At 40.7% G+C, this 18,989-nt stretch overlaps 1 protein-coding gene across 1 annotated transcript in view; it reads left to right on the top strand.

Annotated features, from left to right (window-relative positions):
• Positions 1 to 18,710, top strand: part of LOC126194042 (hexokinase-1-like) — a 293,879-nt gene extending 275,169 nt beyond the window's left edge. The window contains exons 9-11 of the mRNA XM_049932735.1: positions 6,494 to 6,633; positions 16,917 to 17,050; positions 18,232 to 18,710. Coding sequence (XP_049788692.1) covers positions 6,494 to 6,633; positions 16,917 to 17,050; positions 18,232 to 18,327 — 370 coding nt within the window. The 3' untranslated portion in view covers positions 18,328 to 18,710. The remainder of the gene's footprint in view (positions 1 to 6,493; positions 6,634 to 16,916; positions 17,051 to 18,231) is intronic.
• The last annotated feature ends 279 nt before the right edge of the window (positions 18,711 to 18,989 follow it).

Genomic DNA, 18,989 nt, shown 5'->3' with positions numbered 1-18,989 from the left:
TTTAATGCTACTCTCCATCTCCATTCTAGTCAAGCAATCTAACCTTAAGCATTTTTTTATAGCGCCACATTTCAAAAACTTCTCTTCTCTTCTTGTGTGAACTGCTCATTGTTCACATTTCATTCCTACACCAGGCACATGACAGAGAAATACCTTAATAAATGTGTTTCTAACACTTAAATTTACACTAAATGTTAACAGATTCCTATTTCTCAGAAATGCTTTTCTTGCTATAGTCAGTCTGTGTTTTATGTCCTCTCTACTTTGGCCATTCTGAGCCATTTTGCTGCCCAAATAGCAAAACTCATTTATTACTTTTAGTGTGTCATTTTCAATTGTAATCCCCTCAGAAATGCTTCATTTAATTCAACTGAATTCCATAACCCTTGTTTTACTTTTGTCGAATATTCCTCTTCTGTCACCTTTTCAAGGCACTATCCATTTCATTCAGCTTCTCTTCCACATTATTTGCCAGCTGTGACAGAATTACACTGCACTGGCAAACATCAAAACTTTTATTTCTTCTTTCTGAACTTTTCCAAATTTCTCCTTGGTTTCCTTTACTGCGTGCTCGATTTGCAGTTTGAATAACAATGAGGATAGACTAAAACCCTGTCTCACTCTACTTAGCTGCTGCTTCCCTTTCAACTCTATAACTGCTATACAGTTTCTGTATAAGTTATAAATGACATTTCACTCCCTGTATTTTATCCCTACTACCTTTAAAATTTCACAGAGTGTAGTCCAGTCAACACTGTGAAATTTTCTCTAAATTCATAAATGCTATAAATACAGTTTTTTCTTTCTTCAGTCTTTCTTCTATTATAATACATAGGGTCAAGTATTGCCTTGTGTGTTCCTACATTTCATCAGAACCCAAACTGATCCTCCCTTAGGACGGTATCTAGTTCTTTTCCCATTCTTCAGTAAATAATTCTTGTCAATGTTTAGCAGCTGTGAATTACTAAACTGATGGTTCAGTAATATTCACACTTGTCAACAGGCTGCCTTCTTTGGAAAAGAAAATATTACAGAGTTCTTGATGTCTATAGGTACTTCACCTGTCTCATAATCCTGCACACCAGCTGGAATAATTTTATCATGAGTGCCTCTCCTAAGGATTTCAATAATTCTGAGGGAATGTCATCTACTCTAGCAGACTTGTTTCAACTTATTTCTTTTAATATCCTGTCAAATTCTTATTCAAGCATTATATCTCCCATCTCATCTTCACCTTCTACCTCTTCTCTTTCTATTACTAGGCCCTCTATATACTCCTTCCAACTTTCTCTCTTTGCTTAGCACTTGTTTTCCACTTGAGCTTTAGATATTCATGCAGCTACTTCTCTTTCCGCCACAGGCCTCTTTAATTGACTCAAAGGTGATGTCTTAAATTTCCTAGTTGCACATACTTCTGGAGCCCTGCATTTGTCCTCTACCCATCCCTGCTGAGCCATTTTGCATTTTTTGTCAATATAATTTTTTACACATCTATATTCTCTTTTGCCGACTTCATTTACTGCATTTTTATATTTTCTTCTGTCATCAGTGAAATTCAGTGTCTCCTGGGTTACCCAAGGATTTCTACTCAGGAGGACATCATTATCAGGAGAAAGAAAACTGGCATTCTACAGATTGGAGCATAAAATGTCAGATCCCTTAACTGAATAGATAGGTTAGACAATTTAAGAAGGGAAATAGATAGGTTAAAGTTAGACGTAGTGGGAATTAGTGAAGTTCGGTGGCAGGAGGAACAACACTTTTGGTCAGGTGAATACAGGGTTATAAATACAAAATCAATTAGGGGTAATGCAGTAGTAGGTTTAATAATGAATAAAAAAATGGGAGCAGGGGTACGTTACTATGAACAGCATAGTGAATGCATTATTGTAGCCAATGTAGACATGAAGCCCATGCCTACCATAATAGTACAAGTTTATGTGCCAACTAGCTCCGCACATGATGAAGAGGTTGAAGAAATGTATGATGAGATAAAAGAAATTATTCAGATAGTGAAGGGAGACGAAAATTTAATAGTTATGGGGGACTGGAATTCAATAGTAGGAAATGATGATGAGGTCCCATGGTCCGAAGAGCGCAGGGGACGATGCGGAAGACCAGCACTGCTGACCAGGCAAGGCCCTAGCAGAGGTGGTTTGCCGTTGCCTTCCTCCGACTGTAATGGGGATGAATGATGATGATCATCATGATGATGATGATGACAACTCAACAACACCCAGTCAACATGAGGCAGGGAAAATCCCTGACCCCGCCGGGAATCGAACCTGGGACCCCATGTGTGGGAAGCGAGAACGCTACCGCAAGACATGAGCTGCAGACGATAGTAGGAAAAGGAAGAGAAGGAAAAGCAGTTGGTGAATATGGAATGGGGATAAGGAATGAAAGAGGAAGCTGCCTGGTAGAATTTTGCACAGAGAATAATCATAGCTAACACGTGGTTTAAGAATCATTAAAGAAGGTTGTATATTTGGAAGAGGCCTGGAGACACTGGAAGGTTTCAGATTGAATATATAATGCTAAGACAGGGATTTAGGAACCAGGTTTTAAATTCTAAGACATTTCCAGGGGCAGATGTGGACTCTGACAACAATCTGCTGGTTATGAACTGAAGATTAAAACTGAAGAAACTGCAAAAAGTGGGAATTTGAGGAGATGGTACTTGATAAACTGACTCAACCAGAGGCTGTACAGAAATTCAAGGAGAGCGTAAGGAAACAATTGACAGGAATGGGGGAAAGAAATGCAGTAGAAGAAGAATGGGTAGCTCTGAGGGATGAAGTAGTGAAGGCAGCAGAGGATCAAGTAGGTAAAAAGACGAAGGCTAGTAGAAATCTTTGGGTAACAGAAGAGATATTGAATTTAATTGATGAAAGGAGTAAATATAGAAATGCAGTAAATAAGGCAGGCAAAATGGAATACAAATGTCTCAAAAATGAGATCGACGGGAAGTGCAAAGTGACAAAGCAGGGCTTGCTGGAGAACAAATGTAAGGATGCAGAGGCATATATCACTAGGGGTAAGATAGGTACTGCCTACAGGAAAATTAAAGAGACCTTTGGTGAAAAGAGAACCACCTGTATGAATATCAAGAGCTCCGATAACAGGGGAAAGTAGAAAGGTTGAGTATAGGGAGTCTATACAATGGTAATGTACTTGAGGGCAATATTATGGAAATGAAAGAGGATGTAGATGAAGATGAAATGGGAGATATGATACTGTGTGAAGAGTTTGACAGAGCACTGAAGGACCTAAGTTGAAACAAAGCCCCGGGAGTAGACAATATCCCATTAGAACTGCTGATAGCCTTGAGAGAGCCAGCCCTGACAAAACTCTACCATCCGGTGAGCAAGATGTATGAGACAGGCGAAATACCCTCAGACATCATGAAGAATATAACAGCTCCAATCCCAAAGAAAGCAGGTTTTGAAAGGTGTGAAAATTATTGAACTATCAGTTTAATCAGCCACGGCTGCAAAATACTAACACGAATTCTTTACAGACGAATGGAAAATTGGTAGAAGCTGACCACGGGGAAGATCATTTTGGATTCTGTACAAATGTTGGAACACATGAGGCAATACTGACCCTACAAATTACCTTAGAAGATATATTAAGAAAAGGCAAACCTACATTTGTAGCATTTGTAGACGTAGAGAAAGCTTTTGACAGTGATGACTGGAATGCTCTCTTTCTAATTCTAAAGGTGGCAGGGGTAAAATACAGGGAGCGAAAGGCTATTTACAATTTGTACAGAAACCAGATGGCAGTTACAAGGGTTCAGGAGCATGAAAGGGAAGCAGTGTTTGGGAAGGGAGTGAGAAAGGGTTGTAGCCAATCCCCAATGTTATTCAATCTGTATATTGAACAAGCAGTAAAATAAACAAAAGAAAAATTTGGAGTAAGAATTAAAATCCATAGAGAAGAAATAAAAACTTTGAGGTTCGCCGATGACATTGTAATTCTGTCAGAGACAGCAAAGGACCTGGAAGAGCAGTTGAATGGAATGGAAAGTGTCTAGAGAGGAGGATATAAGATGAACACCAACAAAAGCAAAATGGGGATAATGGAATGCAGTCAAATTAAACCAGGTGATGTTGAGGGAATTAGATTAGGAAATGAGAAACAAAGTAGTTGATGAGTTTTGCTATTTAGGGAGCAAAATAGCTGATGATGGTCGAAGTAGAGACGATATAAAATGTAGACTGACTATTGTTAACATTGAGTATAGATTTAAGTGTCAGGAAGTCTTTTTCTAAAAGTATTTGTATGGACTGTAGCCATGTATGGAAATAAAACATGGACGATAAATAGTTTTGACAAGAAGAGAATAGAAGCTTTTGAAATGTGATGCTACAGAAGAATGTTGAAGATTAGATGGGTAGATCACATAACTAATGAAGAGGTACTGAATAGAATATGGGAGAAGAGGAATTTGTTGCACAACTTGACTAGAATAAGGGTTCCGTTTGTAGGATATGTTCTGAGGAATCAAGGGATGACCTTGAGTATTGAAGGGCAGCATGGAGGATAAAAATCATAGAGGGAGACCAAGAGATGAATACATTAAGCAGATTCAGAAGGATGTAAGTTGCAGTAGTAACTTGGAGATGAAGAAGCTTGCACAGGATAGAATAGCATGGAGAACTGACCTGCATCAAACCAGTCTCTGGACTGAAGACAACAACAACAACAACTACTACTACTACTACTACTACTACTACTGCTACTACTACTTAGTTTTTGATGTTCTTCAACTCCAACTACTCCAACTACTACTACTACTACTACTACTACTACTACTACTACTTAGTTTTTGATGTTCTTCAACTCCACAATATTTCAAATGCTTCAATTTCTTCTTCTCCACATACAGGATGTTTCAAAAATGACCGGTATATTTGAAACGGCAATAAAAACTAAACGAGCAGCGATAGAAAAACACCATTTGTTGAAATATGCTTGGGACAACAGTACATTTTCAGGCAGACAAACTTTCGAAATTACAGTAGTTACAATTTTCAACAACAGATGGCGCTGCGGTCTGGGAAACTCTATAGTACGATATTTTCCACATATCCACCATGTGTAGCAATAATATGGCGTAGTCTCTGAATGAAATGACCCGAAACCTTTGACAACGTGTCTGGCAGAATGGCTTCAGATGCAGATGAGATGTACTGCTTCAGCTGTTCAATTGTATCTGGATTCTGGCGGTACACCTGGTCTTTCAAGTGTCCCCACAGAAAGAAGTCACAGGGGTTCATGTCTGGTGAATAGGGAGGCCAATCCACGCCGCCTCCTGTATGTTTCGGATAGCCCAAAGCAATCACACGAACATCGAAATATTCATTCAGGAAATTAAAGACGTCGGCCGTGCGATGTGGCCGTGCACCATCTTGCATAAACCACGAGGTGTTCGCAGTGTCGTCTAAGGCAGTTTGTACCGCCACAAATTCACGAAGAATGACCAGATAGCGTGATGCAGTAATCGTTTCGGATCTGAAAAATGGGCCAATGATTCCTTTGGAAGAAATGACGGCCCAGACCAGTACTTTTTGAGGATGCAGGGACGATGGGACTGCAACATGGGGCTTTTCGGTTCCCCATATGCGCCAGTTCCGTTTATTGACGAAGCCGTCCAGGTAAAAATAAGCTTCGTCAGCAAACCAAATGCTGCCCTCATGCATATCGCCGTCATCAATCCTGTGCACTATATCGTTAGTGAATGTCTCTCGTGCAGCAATGGTAGCGGCGCTGAGGGGTTGCTGCGTTTGAATTTTGTATGGATAGAGGTGTAAACTCTGGCGCATGAGACGATACGTGGACGTTGGCGTCATTTGGACCGCAGCTGCAACATGGCGAACGGAAACCCGATCACCTGCTGCACTAGCTGCGCGTTGCCCTCTGTGGTTGCCGTACGCGGTCGCCCTACCTTTCCAGCACGTTCATCCGTCACGTTCCCAGTCCGTTGAAATTTTTCAAACAGATCCTTTATTGTATCGCTTTTCGGTCCTTTGGTTACATTAAACCTCCGTTGAAAACTTCGTCTTGTTGCAACAACACTGTGTTCTAGGCGGTGGAATTCCAACACCAGAAAAATCCTCTGTTCTAAGGAATAAACCATGTTGTCTACAGCACACTTGCACGTTGTGAACAGCACACGCTTACAGCAGAAAGACGACGTACAGAATGGCGCACCCACAGACTGCGTTGTCTTCTATATCTGTCACATCACTTGCAGCGCCATCTGTTGTTGAAAATTGTAACTACTGTAATTTCAAAAGTTTGTCCGCCTGAAAATGTACTGTTGTCCCAAGCATATTGCAACAAACGGTGTATTTCTATCGCTGCTCGTTTAGTTTTTATTGCCGTTTCAAATATACCGGTCATTTTTGAAACACCCTGTATTATTATTACAGAAACAGCATTGAGACACACCATCAGTTCAAATTTTGCTACTGCATTTTCTCAGGGACACGGTAGATGGAGGAAACAAGAATACAGAAGATATTCTGGACAAATTCAACTTGCAGTATACCACAGAAGACATTGCAGTTGTTAAGTATGTCTGTGAAGTTGTATCAAACAGATCAGCTCTTCTGGTCTCAATTTGTAAGTACATAGTCTCAGTTTCTTTAATTAGAAGGAAATGAAGCAAGAGATAATAAAATAAGAATGTAATATTGTAAGTCATCAAAATATGTTGATGGACTTCAGAAGTGGGAACTGCAGGTTAATGATGCAAAGTGTACTGATGCTAAATTAGTAGTAATCAAACCCACAAATCTTGTAATTATCATAATTTCATTTTGATTGAGACTTTAGCAAAGATTTTACTGGAACAATAGTTTTAAATTTATTTCAATATTTATGGTGCAAAATCTCACACCAAAAACCTACAATGTGAAAAACCATCTCCTAATAAAAACTTTGAATTAAAATAAATGAGAGTGTAAAATATAAATAAAACACATATTAAAAACATAGTTTTATGTGCAAGTAAACCTCCTTTGATGCCTATTTCATAAGCATGCAGTCAGTTTAGTTATTATTTCTGTGTTTCAAACCTAAAAACCCTTAAACGTATACTGCAGTTGAAAATTGTCTTCTAGAAGTTAGATCAGTGAGAAAAATATACACACATGAAAAAAAAAGTTTTGCATCATCCCAGTTCCCACAACTCTTGAAGATAGACATTGACTGTGGATATTGTATCAAAGACACAGTTCCTTTGACTGTACAGAGATATCACTAAACCCACCCAAAGATGCAAACAACCATGCATGAGCAGCGCCTAATGGACGGAGGGGTCCGACAGCCGACCAGTTCCAGTCACTCCACCAGGAAGGAGGTACATGGCTCGTGTTGTCTGTAGTTCAACCATGCCTGGACTGTCAATATTGCAGTTCAATCATGTCCACATTGTTACTTTGTGCCAGGGAGGGCTCTCAACACGGGAAGTGTCCAGGCATTTCGGAGTGAACCAAAGCGATGTTGTTCTGATAGGGAGGAGATACAGAGAGATAGGAACTGTTGATGACATGCCTTGCTCAGGCCGCCCTAGGCCTACTACAGCAGTGGATAACCGTTACCTATGGATTATGGCTTGGAGGAATCCTGAAAGCAACATCACCATGTTGAATAATGCTTTTTGTGCAGCCACAGGACGTCGTGTTAAGACTCAAACTGTGTGCCATAGGCTGCCTGATGCGCATTGTCACTCCTGATGTCCATGGCGAGGTCCATCCTTGCAACCACCACACCATGCACTGCAGTACAGACATGCCCAGCAACATGCTGAATGGACCGCTCAGGACTGGCATCACATTCTCTTCACCGATGAGTGTCGCATATGCCTTCAACCAGACAATTGTCAGAGACATGTTTGGAGGTAACCTGGTCAGGCTGAATGCGTTAGACACACTGTCCAGCGAGTGCAGCAAGGTGGAGGTTCGCTGCTGTTTTTGGGGTCACACTATGTGGGGCCGACATATGGCGCTTGTGGTCATGGAAGGCGCCATAACGGCTGTACGATACGTGAATGCCATCCTCCGACTGATAGTGCAACTGTATCGGCAGCATATTGGCAAAGCATTCATCTTCATGGACGCCCCCATCCTGCACATCTTGTGAATGACTTCCTCCAGGATAACAACATCGCTCGATTAGAGTAGCCAGCATGATCTCCAGATATGAACCTTATTGAACATGCCTGGGATCGACTGAAAATGGCTGTCTATGGACGAAGTGACCCACCAACCACTCTGAGGGATCTACGCCGAATCGCTGTTGAGGAGTGGGACAGTCTGGACCAACAGCACCTTGATGAACTCGTGGATAGTATGCCATGACGAATACAGGCAAGCATCAATGCAAGAGGACGTGCGACTGGGTATTAGTGGTACAGGTGTGTACAGCAATCTGGATCACCATCTCTGAAGGTCTTGCTGTATGGTGATACAACATGCAATGTGTTTCATGAGCAATAAAAAGTGCAGAAATGAATTTTATGTTGATCTATATTACAATTTTCTTAACAGGTTCTGGATCTATCAGAACCGAGATGATAAAAAACTTTTTTTTATGTGTGTATTATTACAAAGGGTACTAGGAAACTTTTTTACAATAGTACTATTTATTTTACTACTTAAAAAAACGATTGCTTCAGTCTTTCAGTACCACAAATAAGATATGTGCCCATTTCCCACTCTCGTTTCTGCCAATGGGACTTCTGCCACCTGGATGTAGTAATTATCCCATTCCAGCCAAAGAGCTCTTCATTCAGTAGTGGCTACATATACATGGTGGTCCATTGACAGTGACTGGGCCAAATATCTCATGAAATTAGCACGAAACAAAAAAATAAGAACAACAAATCTGTTTCATAATGACAGGGGAGAACAGATGGTACTATGGATGGCCCACTACGTGGTGCTGCCATAGGTCAAACTTATAGAAACTGCATTTTTTAAATAGGTACTTCCATTTTTTTATTATGTTTTCGTGCAGAACGGAAATAAATAGGAATGTTTGATTTGGAACATTTGTTTCGCTTTTTGATGAATGTTGCTGTAATATTCCAACACTTATTATATGCCTCACTCTTTTAGATGAACAGTTGATAACAATGTGGTTTTTTAAAATTAAAACCCAAAAGTAGTTATGTTTGGACTTCATTTCTGTTGTTCCAATGTGATACATTAACTTTTGTGACCTTATCATAAATTATGTGAACGCACACTGTTACTGTGTGAGCAACTGCAATAACCTCATTAATGTAATAAATGCTCAAAATTATGTCCTTCAGCTTCAATGCTTTTGGAAATATGCATAACGAAATTCCTCTCAACAGTGAGTAGATCGCCTTCAGTAATTGTCGTACATGCATTGACAGTATGCTGACACGTTTTCAGGTGTTGTTGGTGGATCACAATAACAAATATCTTAAAATTTTCCCCTCAGAAAGAAGTCCGGAGATGTGCGGTCCAGTGAACGTGCAGGCCATGGTATGAAGCTGCTATGACCAATCCATCTGTTATTAAAAATTGTATTTAATACCACTTCAACTGTATGTGTGCTACGTGCTGGACATCAGTGTTGTTGGAAGTACATTGCCATTCTGTCATGAAGTGAAACATCTTGTAGTAAAATTGGTAAAACATTAATTAAGAAATCAGCATACATTGCACCATTTAGATTGCCATCGATAAAATAAGGGTCATAATTCCACACCATACATTAACCCACGAGGTTGCAGCCATCGTGTATTTTCCGTTGCCCAATACAGCATATTATGCCGGTTTACATTACCTCTGTTTGTCAATGATGCTTCATTACTAAATAGAAGTCTTGAAAACAACTTGTCATCATCTCATAATTTATTTTGTGCCCAATGGGAAAAATTTACACGACGTTCAAAATCATCAGAATGCAATTCCAGGTGCATAGAAATATGGTAAGAATGAAATGTATGATTATGTAGATTTCTCCAGGGTGACATTTTTGAAATTTCCAATTCCCGCTCAGTTTGTCTGCTACTGATGTGTAGATAAGACTCAACTGTAGCTAAAACATTTATTTGGGCATCTTCATTTGTTGCAGTTCTTGGTTGCGTCTTCTTCTTCATCTGAACACTTCTGGTATCTTTAAATACATTAACTATCTGACAGAAGGTACAGACACTTGGATGCTGTCTGTCAAGATAATGATCAACATACATAGCACAAGTTTGTTGGGCATTTTGATCACAATAGCCATAAATGAACACCATATCTTTTCTGCAACTGTTAAACATTCCATTTTATCAAGATCCTGTCTTCCACATAATTATTATGACTGCGTATTATCATACATAATTTAAGTAATGAATTACCCGCAGTGCTATCGGGTGCGTTGCTACATCTGTGAGAATATTACAGCGCCCCCCATCACAAAATGAAACAAATGTTCCAAATCAAACATTCCTATTTATTTGCCTACTATATGAATATGCAGTAAAAAATGGGAGTGCTTTTTTAAAAAAAAAAACACAGTTTTTATCAATTTGACCTATGGCAGCACCATCTAGTGGGCCGTCCATAGCGCCAACTGTTTTCCCCCATCACACTCGAACAGATTTGTTCTTCTTATTTTTTGGTTTGATGCTAATTTTGTGAGACATTTGGCCAGGTTACTATCAATGGACCACCATGTATAAACAAGAACCTGAACTTTGGAGCTCATCTTGTGTATCTGCAGTCTTCTTCAGTCCATATGGCAACATTTTCTGATGTAGCTGTGTGGATTTGTTGGCTTTAAGGAATAGTTTATAAGCTGAGCTACTGTACTCACATTCTTATTTATGTGCATATCTGCTGCTCAGTATATCCAGTGTCTCTTTCTGAGCATAACAACACAGTGAATGGTGCAGAAGTGGACACTTATATTCCCATCCAGCTATCCAGATCTAGGTTTTCTACATTTTTTTTTTTATTTTTTTTATTCACTGAGGTGAATGCTATCATGGTTTATTTAGTATCTGTTTCACGGTGATGACACTGCTACACAACATGTCAGATGGGTACTTAATTTACTGATGGTGGCTCGATAATAATTGGGGAATAGAACCTCCTGAAGAGAAACAAGAACTTGTCATGCAAGTCAATCTACAGGAAGCAGGAAGTCCAAAAACTCGTAGAGGCATGCAGGAGGATAACTCACAGCATATGGCTGTTGCAGGCAGCTGTCCACTGAGCACAGGCCAGCAATAGTTGGACTTCCATAAGCACTGGCTGCCCCGTGTATGCTGCCCACAGGTAAACACCTTCGTCAGCAAGTCTGCTGATACTATGCAGTATGTGCTCTCTCCATGGCACATTTCAATACTGTAACACTGCGCTATCCATGCCAGCTTGTCTACCTACATTGCAGTGTTTGCTGGTGGGGATACTGAATCTTCCTCCCCCCCCCCCCCCCCCGCCTCCCCCCCTACCCACCCAAGTGCATGTAGGGCCAAAAACAGCCGGGCTTGGGCCACAACCCCTGGTGCATTGGATAACCTAACAGAAGATTAACCAATGAAGGAGGCAACAGTGATGCTACTTGCTCCACAGGAAGAGCGGAAGGATAAAGAGACTGATGCTACATGGTGACCACTGCCTACAGCAGAGGTAAGGCCACCTCATCGATGAGAGGGAGAGGAGGCAGAGGAGGTGGAAGAGGAGGATGGATCAAAATCCATTGACTCCACATTGGCAGGAACAGATGAGAACCTCACTGGGACTGAGGCACATGTGACAGGACGGCAGAGAGCACTAGGTTGCAGCAACGAAGAAGCACGCTGCTGCAAGTGGGGATCTGTATCCGGATCAACGTCTTGACCAACTCTGCCATCCTGCTTAACTGAAGACTGTGGCAGTGACATCCTAACAGGGCATAAGCATAACTGATTTGCATGGCAGGTCAACTGCTCCATACCAACATCCACCACAAACAATTTCCATCCCTGCTGCTGGCTGGAGGACTGGGCCTAAACGGCAGCCTTGGGATGAAATTGTGGTGGGCCACAGTAATCTCTAGCATGTGCGGCTAGTGTCCAAACAAAAATTCTGTAGGACTGCACCTGTTGACTGGCATTGCCCAGTACGTAGCCATGAAAAATGACAATGCCTTGTCACAAGGAGAGGTAGACACTGACTTCCTCATATGGATTTTTAAGGTACACATGAAGTGCTCCACCTCTGAGTTAGAAGCTATGTGAAATGGGCAGCAGTTGGATGCTGGATATTGTTATGAATACAAAAGCCTCCCATGACACAAATTGCCTACTGTTATCAGACATATGGGTTTTGATATTATCTCTCAATGGCAAAAATGGACAACTTACGAACAATGACAATTGATAATGTGTGGGACAGCTTGGCTGCATACAGGAAACTGTAAAATCATTGACCACCAACAACCACATGCTGTCCAAATAAGAAACCAAAACCAACATGCACCCTGTCCCAAGAGTGCTCAGAGACTGGCCAAGTAGGAAACCAGCCATGGTGGTGCAGACTGGTTCTGTGCACAGGCCCCATGAACCGACACCAGATGTTCGATGTCACGATCGGTCGCTGGCTAGAAGACATGACAGTACACCAACGCCTTCATGTGAGCCATACTCCAGTGCAATGTTTGCAGCAACTGGAGTATGTGGAGGCACAATGCAGGGCAAACAACCGCCCAACCATTGCTCCTACTTGACAAGCATGAGGACCCCCTGGACAGTGCTGAGGTGATCATGTAGGAGAAAAAAAAAGTATGCTATGCAGGATCTGCACCCAAAGAGACATGCTCCAGCCAACACATCTGGACCACCAAAATGATTTTCTGGAAAAGCAGGTTAGCGTCTGTTGCCTCTCGTGCTGTTAACAGAAAATCCAACAGGACTTACTGCAATGCATCATCCAATGTGAACCTGAGAATCGGGCCCCATTGGTAGCTGCGAGAGTGCATCAGCATTGGCATTCTGGACGGTGGAGCAGCTAAGAATGTCATAACAATACATACTGAGAAAGAGTGACCACTGCTGAAATTGGTGGGCAGTCCTGTCAGATAGCTTAGAATGGTGGTCAGATAAGGAAACTGCCTTGTGGCTGATGATGAGGAAGAATCTCGCCCCATACAAGAGAATGTAAAAGTTTTTAGCCACAAAAATAATAGCTGGCTTTTATTTTCCACCTGTTAATAATTACACTGAGCTGTGAAAAGAGTGTCTGGTGCATAAGCAATGGGCTATTCTGTGCCATCTTGCTTCCAATGGGACAGGACTGCACCAATCCTACACTGTGATGCATCACAGGCCAGGTTTAAAGGTTTACTCAGTGTAAAAGAAGCCAGATAGTGAGCAGAATACAGACACTGCTTCAGAGGCTGAAAAGCCTGTTGACAATCTACAAACCAGAAAAACTTAATGCCCTTCTAGTAAATCCAGTAAAGAAGATGGAAGATGTGCATGGTCCAGTAAATGAACTGAGCTCTTTCAGGTTCTTGAATTCTGGCAGGTTGGCAGTGGCTCTGATGAGGCTGTCTGTTGGGATGAGGCCATCTTTGCTAAGCACATGTCCAAAAATAATGCTTTTCCAGCCTGCAATGAAGACTATTCTCCAGGAGGCATTGGAAAAGTGACTAAAGGTTTCGCAAATGTTCATCTGCTAGGACCTGTTACCCAACATCACCAAGGTAATTGGCGCAACAGGAAATGTCCTGAATCAACTGCTCCAAGTGCTTTTGATACATTTGTAGCATGGACAAGATTCTGAAAGTTGAGTCATTAAATTGGTCAAGTCCAAAGGGGGTATTGAGGACCAAGAAAATCTGAGAAACAGTGTCCAATCACAACAGCACGTAGACATCACTCAAAACACTGCACAAAAAAAACTGGACTCTGAACAATTTTGCCAACAATCTGTTGGTCGCACAATTGAATAAGAATCCATGACACATTGTGCACTGACCATCTGTTCAAAATAGGTGCAAATGTGCATAGCACTGTTGGGCTTTTGAATCTCCACTACAGGTGCTGCTCACTGACTTGATAGAGTAGGAGAAATGATGCCTTGATCCTGCCAACACTGCAACTTGGCATTTGTCTTGTTATGCATGGTGAAGGGAATGGGGCAGGGATGACAAAAAATGGCTTAAGGGAAACATGTGCCTCAAGATTTTCTGCCTGATCCATAGTATTCTCAAACACGAGACTGTATGACCACAGTAAGGAGCCTAAATCATGAAAAGAAACAGATTGAGTCATTAAATGCGTTTTGTCAGCCATCTGGAATCTGGGAACAGAAAAGGAATCACGGCTAAAAATATTTTGCATCAACACTGAATGGACCACTAACAATGAAACTACCATTCCTCATTCATATAATGTGCTGAGACAGAGAATTGCCCCTACAAAAAATGCACTGTTTACTAACCTGACATAGCAGCTGTTGAAATGCTAGGCACCACGGGAGCTTGTATGTATCTAAATTAATGAAGCTTACAGTTGCTCCTTCGTCAAACTGAAATTTGACTAGCTGTGCCCTCTACAGAAAATGTCAGCAAAATACAGTGGTGTGACTCATGCATGGCAAGATGACGCCAGAGCCCAGTGAAAACACAGGAGCGTCAAACGCCTGACACATGGCTCATGAATGTCACAAACAGTTGTCAAATGGCCTATTTGATAGCATACCCCACACGTCATCCACGTGTAGGGAATCTTGATGAACATGCAGCGAAGGACAACAGGGATGAGCATCAAGAGAACAATGTTGAAGACGCAGAAACCACAGAGGGTGGGAAATATGACACTGTGAACAACACAAACCTGCCATGCTTGGTACAGGCAAAGACAGGCAGTGCCGCATTGCCGTTGTGACCAGATTTTCAGCAACATAAACACATTTTGACTGAGTGCAGGTACCCATGAGGCATCAGGACTTGTTTAACATGAACACCTAATTGAGCCACCTGCCAATTATCAGGAAGCATGTCTCCTGCAGCTACCATCAACTCATGTGAACATCAGCTAATGAAGATACAAACAAGGTCACTCCCTAGTCTGAACCTTAAGATCAGGCACTGTTGGAACACTCAAACCAACACTTGCTCAAGAGGCCTTGTGGACTGGCAATCCAGACTGCATACAACTGCCCAGGGTGCTTGTGGTGCAGGTTAAACTGCAACTGTGCCACTACCACATGGGTCTGATTTTCAAAATAGTGCATCAGGAAGTGACAAAGCTCATCATAGGGGAGTCTCTCTGGCTCAGTGGAGTACTTCAAAATTTGAACAACTTCATATCAACATGCACTGCTGGACAACAAGGCAACCTTATTGGCTGGATCAATGATACACCTTACCTGGTAGTGCAGCAAGAACCGGCACATATAATTCTCCCATGTTTCCATAGACTTATCAAAACCAGCAAACAGCCTCAAGGGCAGAGAAGAAAAGTTCTCAGCAGGTGCCTGATCTGTCCCTGGCAGGGCAAGGATGCAAAGTAACTCTGTATTCTCATTCATCTGTGCCTGTATCTGCTCCTGTTGCTGTTCCTTCTGTAGGCGCAATTGTTCCTGCCAGCACTGCAGAAACACCACATCCATGGTGGACCAAATTACAAAAGGGAAACAAAAAATAGGGGCATCACTCATGTAATAATGTCCTTCATCACGACTTTAGTATCTGTACTGGTGTGAAAACGCTGCTATACAATGTTAGTGCAGGTATTTTAAAGGCTGACAGTGGCTCGATAATAACCAGGAACTGAATCCCTAGAGAGGAAATGAGAACTTGCCATGCTATTCAATCTACAGAAAGCAGAAGGCCTGAAACATTGTAGAGACATGCAAGGGGATAATTCAGCACACAGCTGAGCACTCGGCAACAAGATTCAGCATGTTGTGGAAGGTGAGTTCCGTGATAGTTGGACTCAGTGTAAGCACTGACCTGTCTGGTCTGCAGCTGCCCACAGGTAAACACCTCTGTGAGTGAGTCTGCCTATTACACACTGTACACACCCTCCATGGCAGGTTTCCACACTGTTCCACTATGCTTCTCAAGTCAGCTCATCTGCCTCCTACGCAATGCCTGCTGGTGGGGATACAAAATGTATTTGAAAAGGACACAACTGGAATCCTTGCCTGTTCTTGGCAAATGTAAGCTCGTAATCCATCACCAATCACTTCACTGCCAACAGGCTTTCAACCCTAATTTTTCATTCAGAACACTTTGTGTATACAAGTAGATGATAGGAACAGGAGGGGTAGAAATTGTGTATAGCAGCAAATATGCAAATCTCACAGTCTTTGAACGTCTTTTAATGTAAAGTGAGTGGCTGAATGTTGTTATCAGTAAGGCAAGAATGATTATGAAATGACTAGAAAAGCAGGAATAAAGAGGAAGAAGAAACAAAATAAAAAGAAAAGTTATGGGAGGTACATAGGCAGCACTTTCAGAGCTTGAAACTCAAAATGAAATGTGGCAGTTGCTATACTTTTATCCATTTTCTCAAGTTTCTAATTACACTTAGATTGTCTGTCACTATTCAGATTTTTAAATCTTTTGTAGATGCAACTGTAGGTATGGAGCCACTATCAGTATGAGTTAACCAGTGTACAAATCGTCCAGGAGGTACAAACTTTTTGATCTCATTCAATCTGCAGGTTATGATAATAGATGCACACATCTCTGCGTGTGCATGCATTTGTGTGTGTGTGTGTGTGTGTGTGTGTGTGTGTGTGTGTGTGTGTGTGTGTGTGTGTGTGTGAGAGAGAGAGAGAGAGAGAGAGAGAGAGAGAGAGAGAGAGAGAGAGAGTAAGCTAATGTACATGTAAAGTGACTGTAGGTGGGCAATACTGATTTTATGTATGAATGATTCAAAGGTTTATCAAGACTGCTCATAAGAATGGACAGACCAGATACAACTATTGCAGTAGATGGATCTCTGTTTAAACACCACCCTAGGCTGAAAACATGGATGAACAAATACATTCAGCTGTTAGCACCTGGCAAAAAGGTATGTTCTGTTTTGCTTACTGTTATTACAGTTATCACCATCATCATCATCATCTTCTTCTTCTTCTTCTTCTTCTTCTTCTTCTTCTTCTGTATACCTAAATTGCTAACGTGGTTCAGAGTGCACGAGCCAAGCTGCAGGTTGCCTATCTATCGGGTTCCAGCTGCAATGAATGTATCATGCTCATATAATTATAAATCAAATTTAAAATTACATCATAATCTATTCACTAATAAGTTTAATGTTATGTTAACACAATAAGACATGTATTACAGTTAGAAAATATGTCTGTGTCTTGAGGCAGCACAACTCCTGGTGCACAAGTTATCTGGACTATTGTTAATCAATATTTGAGAATGAGGGCGCTTAGTGGCTTTGAAACAACTTTATGCAAAATTTGAAATCTTTACAAAAAATTTTCACAGCTGACATCCTCCACAAAATGATAAAAGGAAAGAAAATTATTGCTTACTACATTTCTGCTGTTCATGCAATAATACTTCAGCATTCGGCATGAGATTTTAATTTATCGCTTTTTTACTATTACCTTTGTTTGTTACCTGTTTTGCAGACAGTATCCACATATACCACTGGCTGTATCTGCAAAATTATTTCATTGTACAATGCACAGTTCAGGAGACGTGAAATCACAAACATTGGGTGCATGGAAAACTAGCTTTTGCTTAAAACAGAGTGCTAATTACACAGATTCAATCAATCTGAGTTTGATAATGAGAGCACTTAGTGATAACCAATAAAGTTAAACATAATTTCAAACCTTTTCTGAACTTTTTCTCACTTACATGTTTAACATCAAATATTTAACACATTAACTCGTTTGTAAAATAATTAGCCTTTGATACTGTTTCATACATGGAAGTTTTATCCTTTATAGAATCTGGGGTGTAAAGGTTTACTGATTTTTAGCATTGTTGTTCATTATTGTTATAAATATATGCTTGTAAGTCTTTGTTTATAACAAAGGCGTGAAGGAGGCAGAAGAGTCATTGTTCAGATAATGTCATAAGAATTTCATCATTATATAATGCAGAAGGGCCTAGGGATCTAATGTTTGTTCCTTTCACACAGACAAGAGCCCTTCAAAAAAGTGAAACATTTGAAATATGAATATTTTCTTGGTGTTTGCAGTTTGTATGACAGATCTTTGCATTTGTCCACAGTTCCGCCTGCTTCTTGCTGAAGATGGCAGCGGTAAAGGTGCTGGAATAGTGGCCGCAATTGCTCTTCGGTTGAAAGAGAGGTTTCAAGAAACATGACTAAAGTCAGATCCAACTGAAATGAGCAAATACTGAATAATGTACACCGAAATATATTTTGAGAAGGGCCAGCTGGCTTGCTTCACTATATGCAGTAATGAAAAAGAAAAAAATACAGAATGTAGTGAGCAATGGTTGACTCATTATTAACAATGATATTTCAGAACACTATGAAGATGCTACTGAACTCTTGGAAGCAAGCTGACCACAAATTTCAGAACTTCAATGAAGTTACTTTTCAGGAACTTTGAATAACTGTGATAAAATGGCCTTTCAAATACATGTTGTGAAACAATGATAATCTTGTATGACAAGCCTATTTATACTCAAGTGATTTTGTTACATTTTTCAATAAAATGGGATATTGTAATTTTACAAACTGATGTGGAACTTCTATCAAAATGATAATTTAGGACCATATGGTTCCCATAAATTAGTTTGTAAGACATTTTTTTCCAGATTCAGAGAACAACATAGTAACAAACATTTGAACATAGTATAATGCATATAATACAGTAATGTTACTTAACATACACAACTACAGAAAGAATATTGTAAAAGTTGCCTTTTGTGCAGTGTATGTCAGAATCTCAAAATTTCTGTTCCTATAAAGATCTTGTGTAATAAAAAAAATTGTTCACCAAGATTCCATAAATGATATG

Source organism: Schistocerca nitens, chromosome 1, assembly GCF_023898315.1.
Source record: "Schistocerca nitens isolate TAMUIC-IGC-003100 chromosome 1, iqSchNite1.1, whole genome shotgun sequence".
NCBI classification, from domain to species: domain Eukaryota; kingdom Metazoa; phylum Arthropoda; class Insecta; order Orthoptera; family Acrididae; genus Schistocerca; species Schistocerca nitens.
Note: the sequence above shows the minus strand (reverse complement) of the source record. Positions and strands in the feature narration are given on the sequence as shown.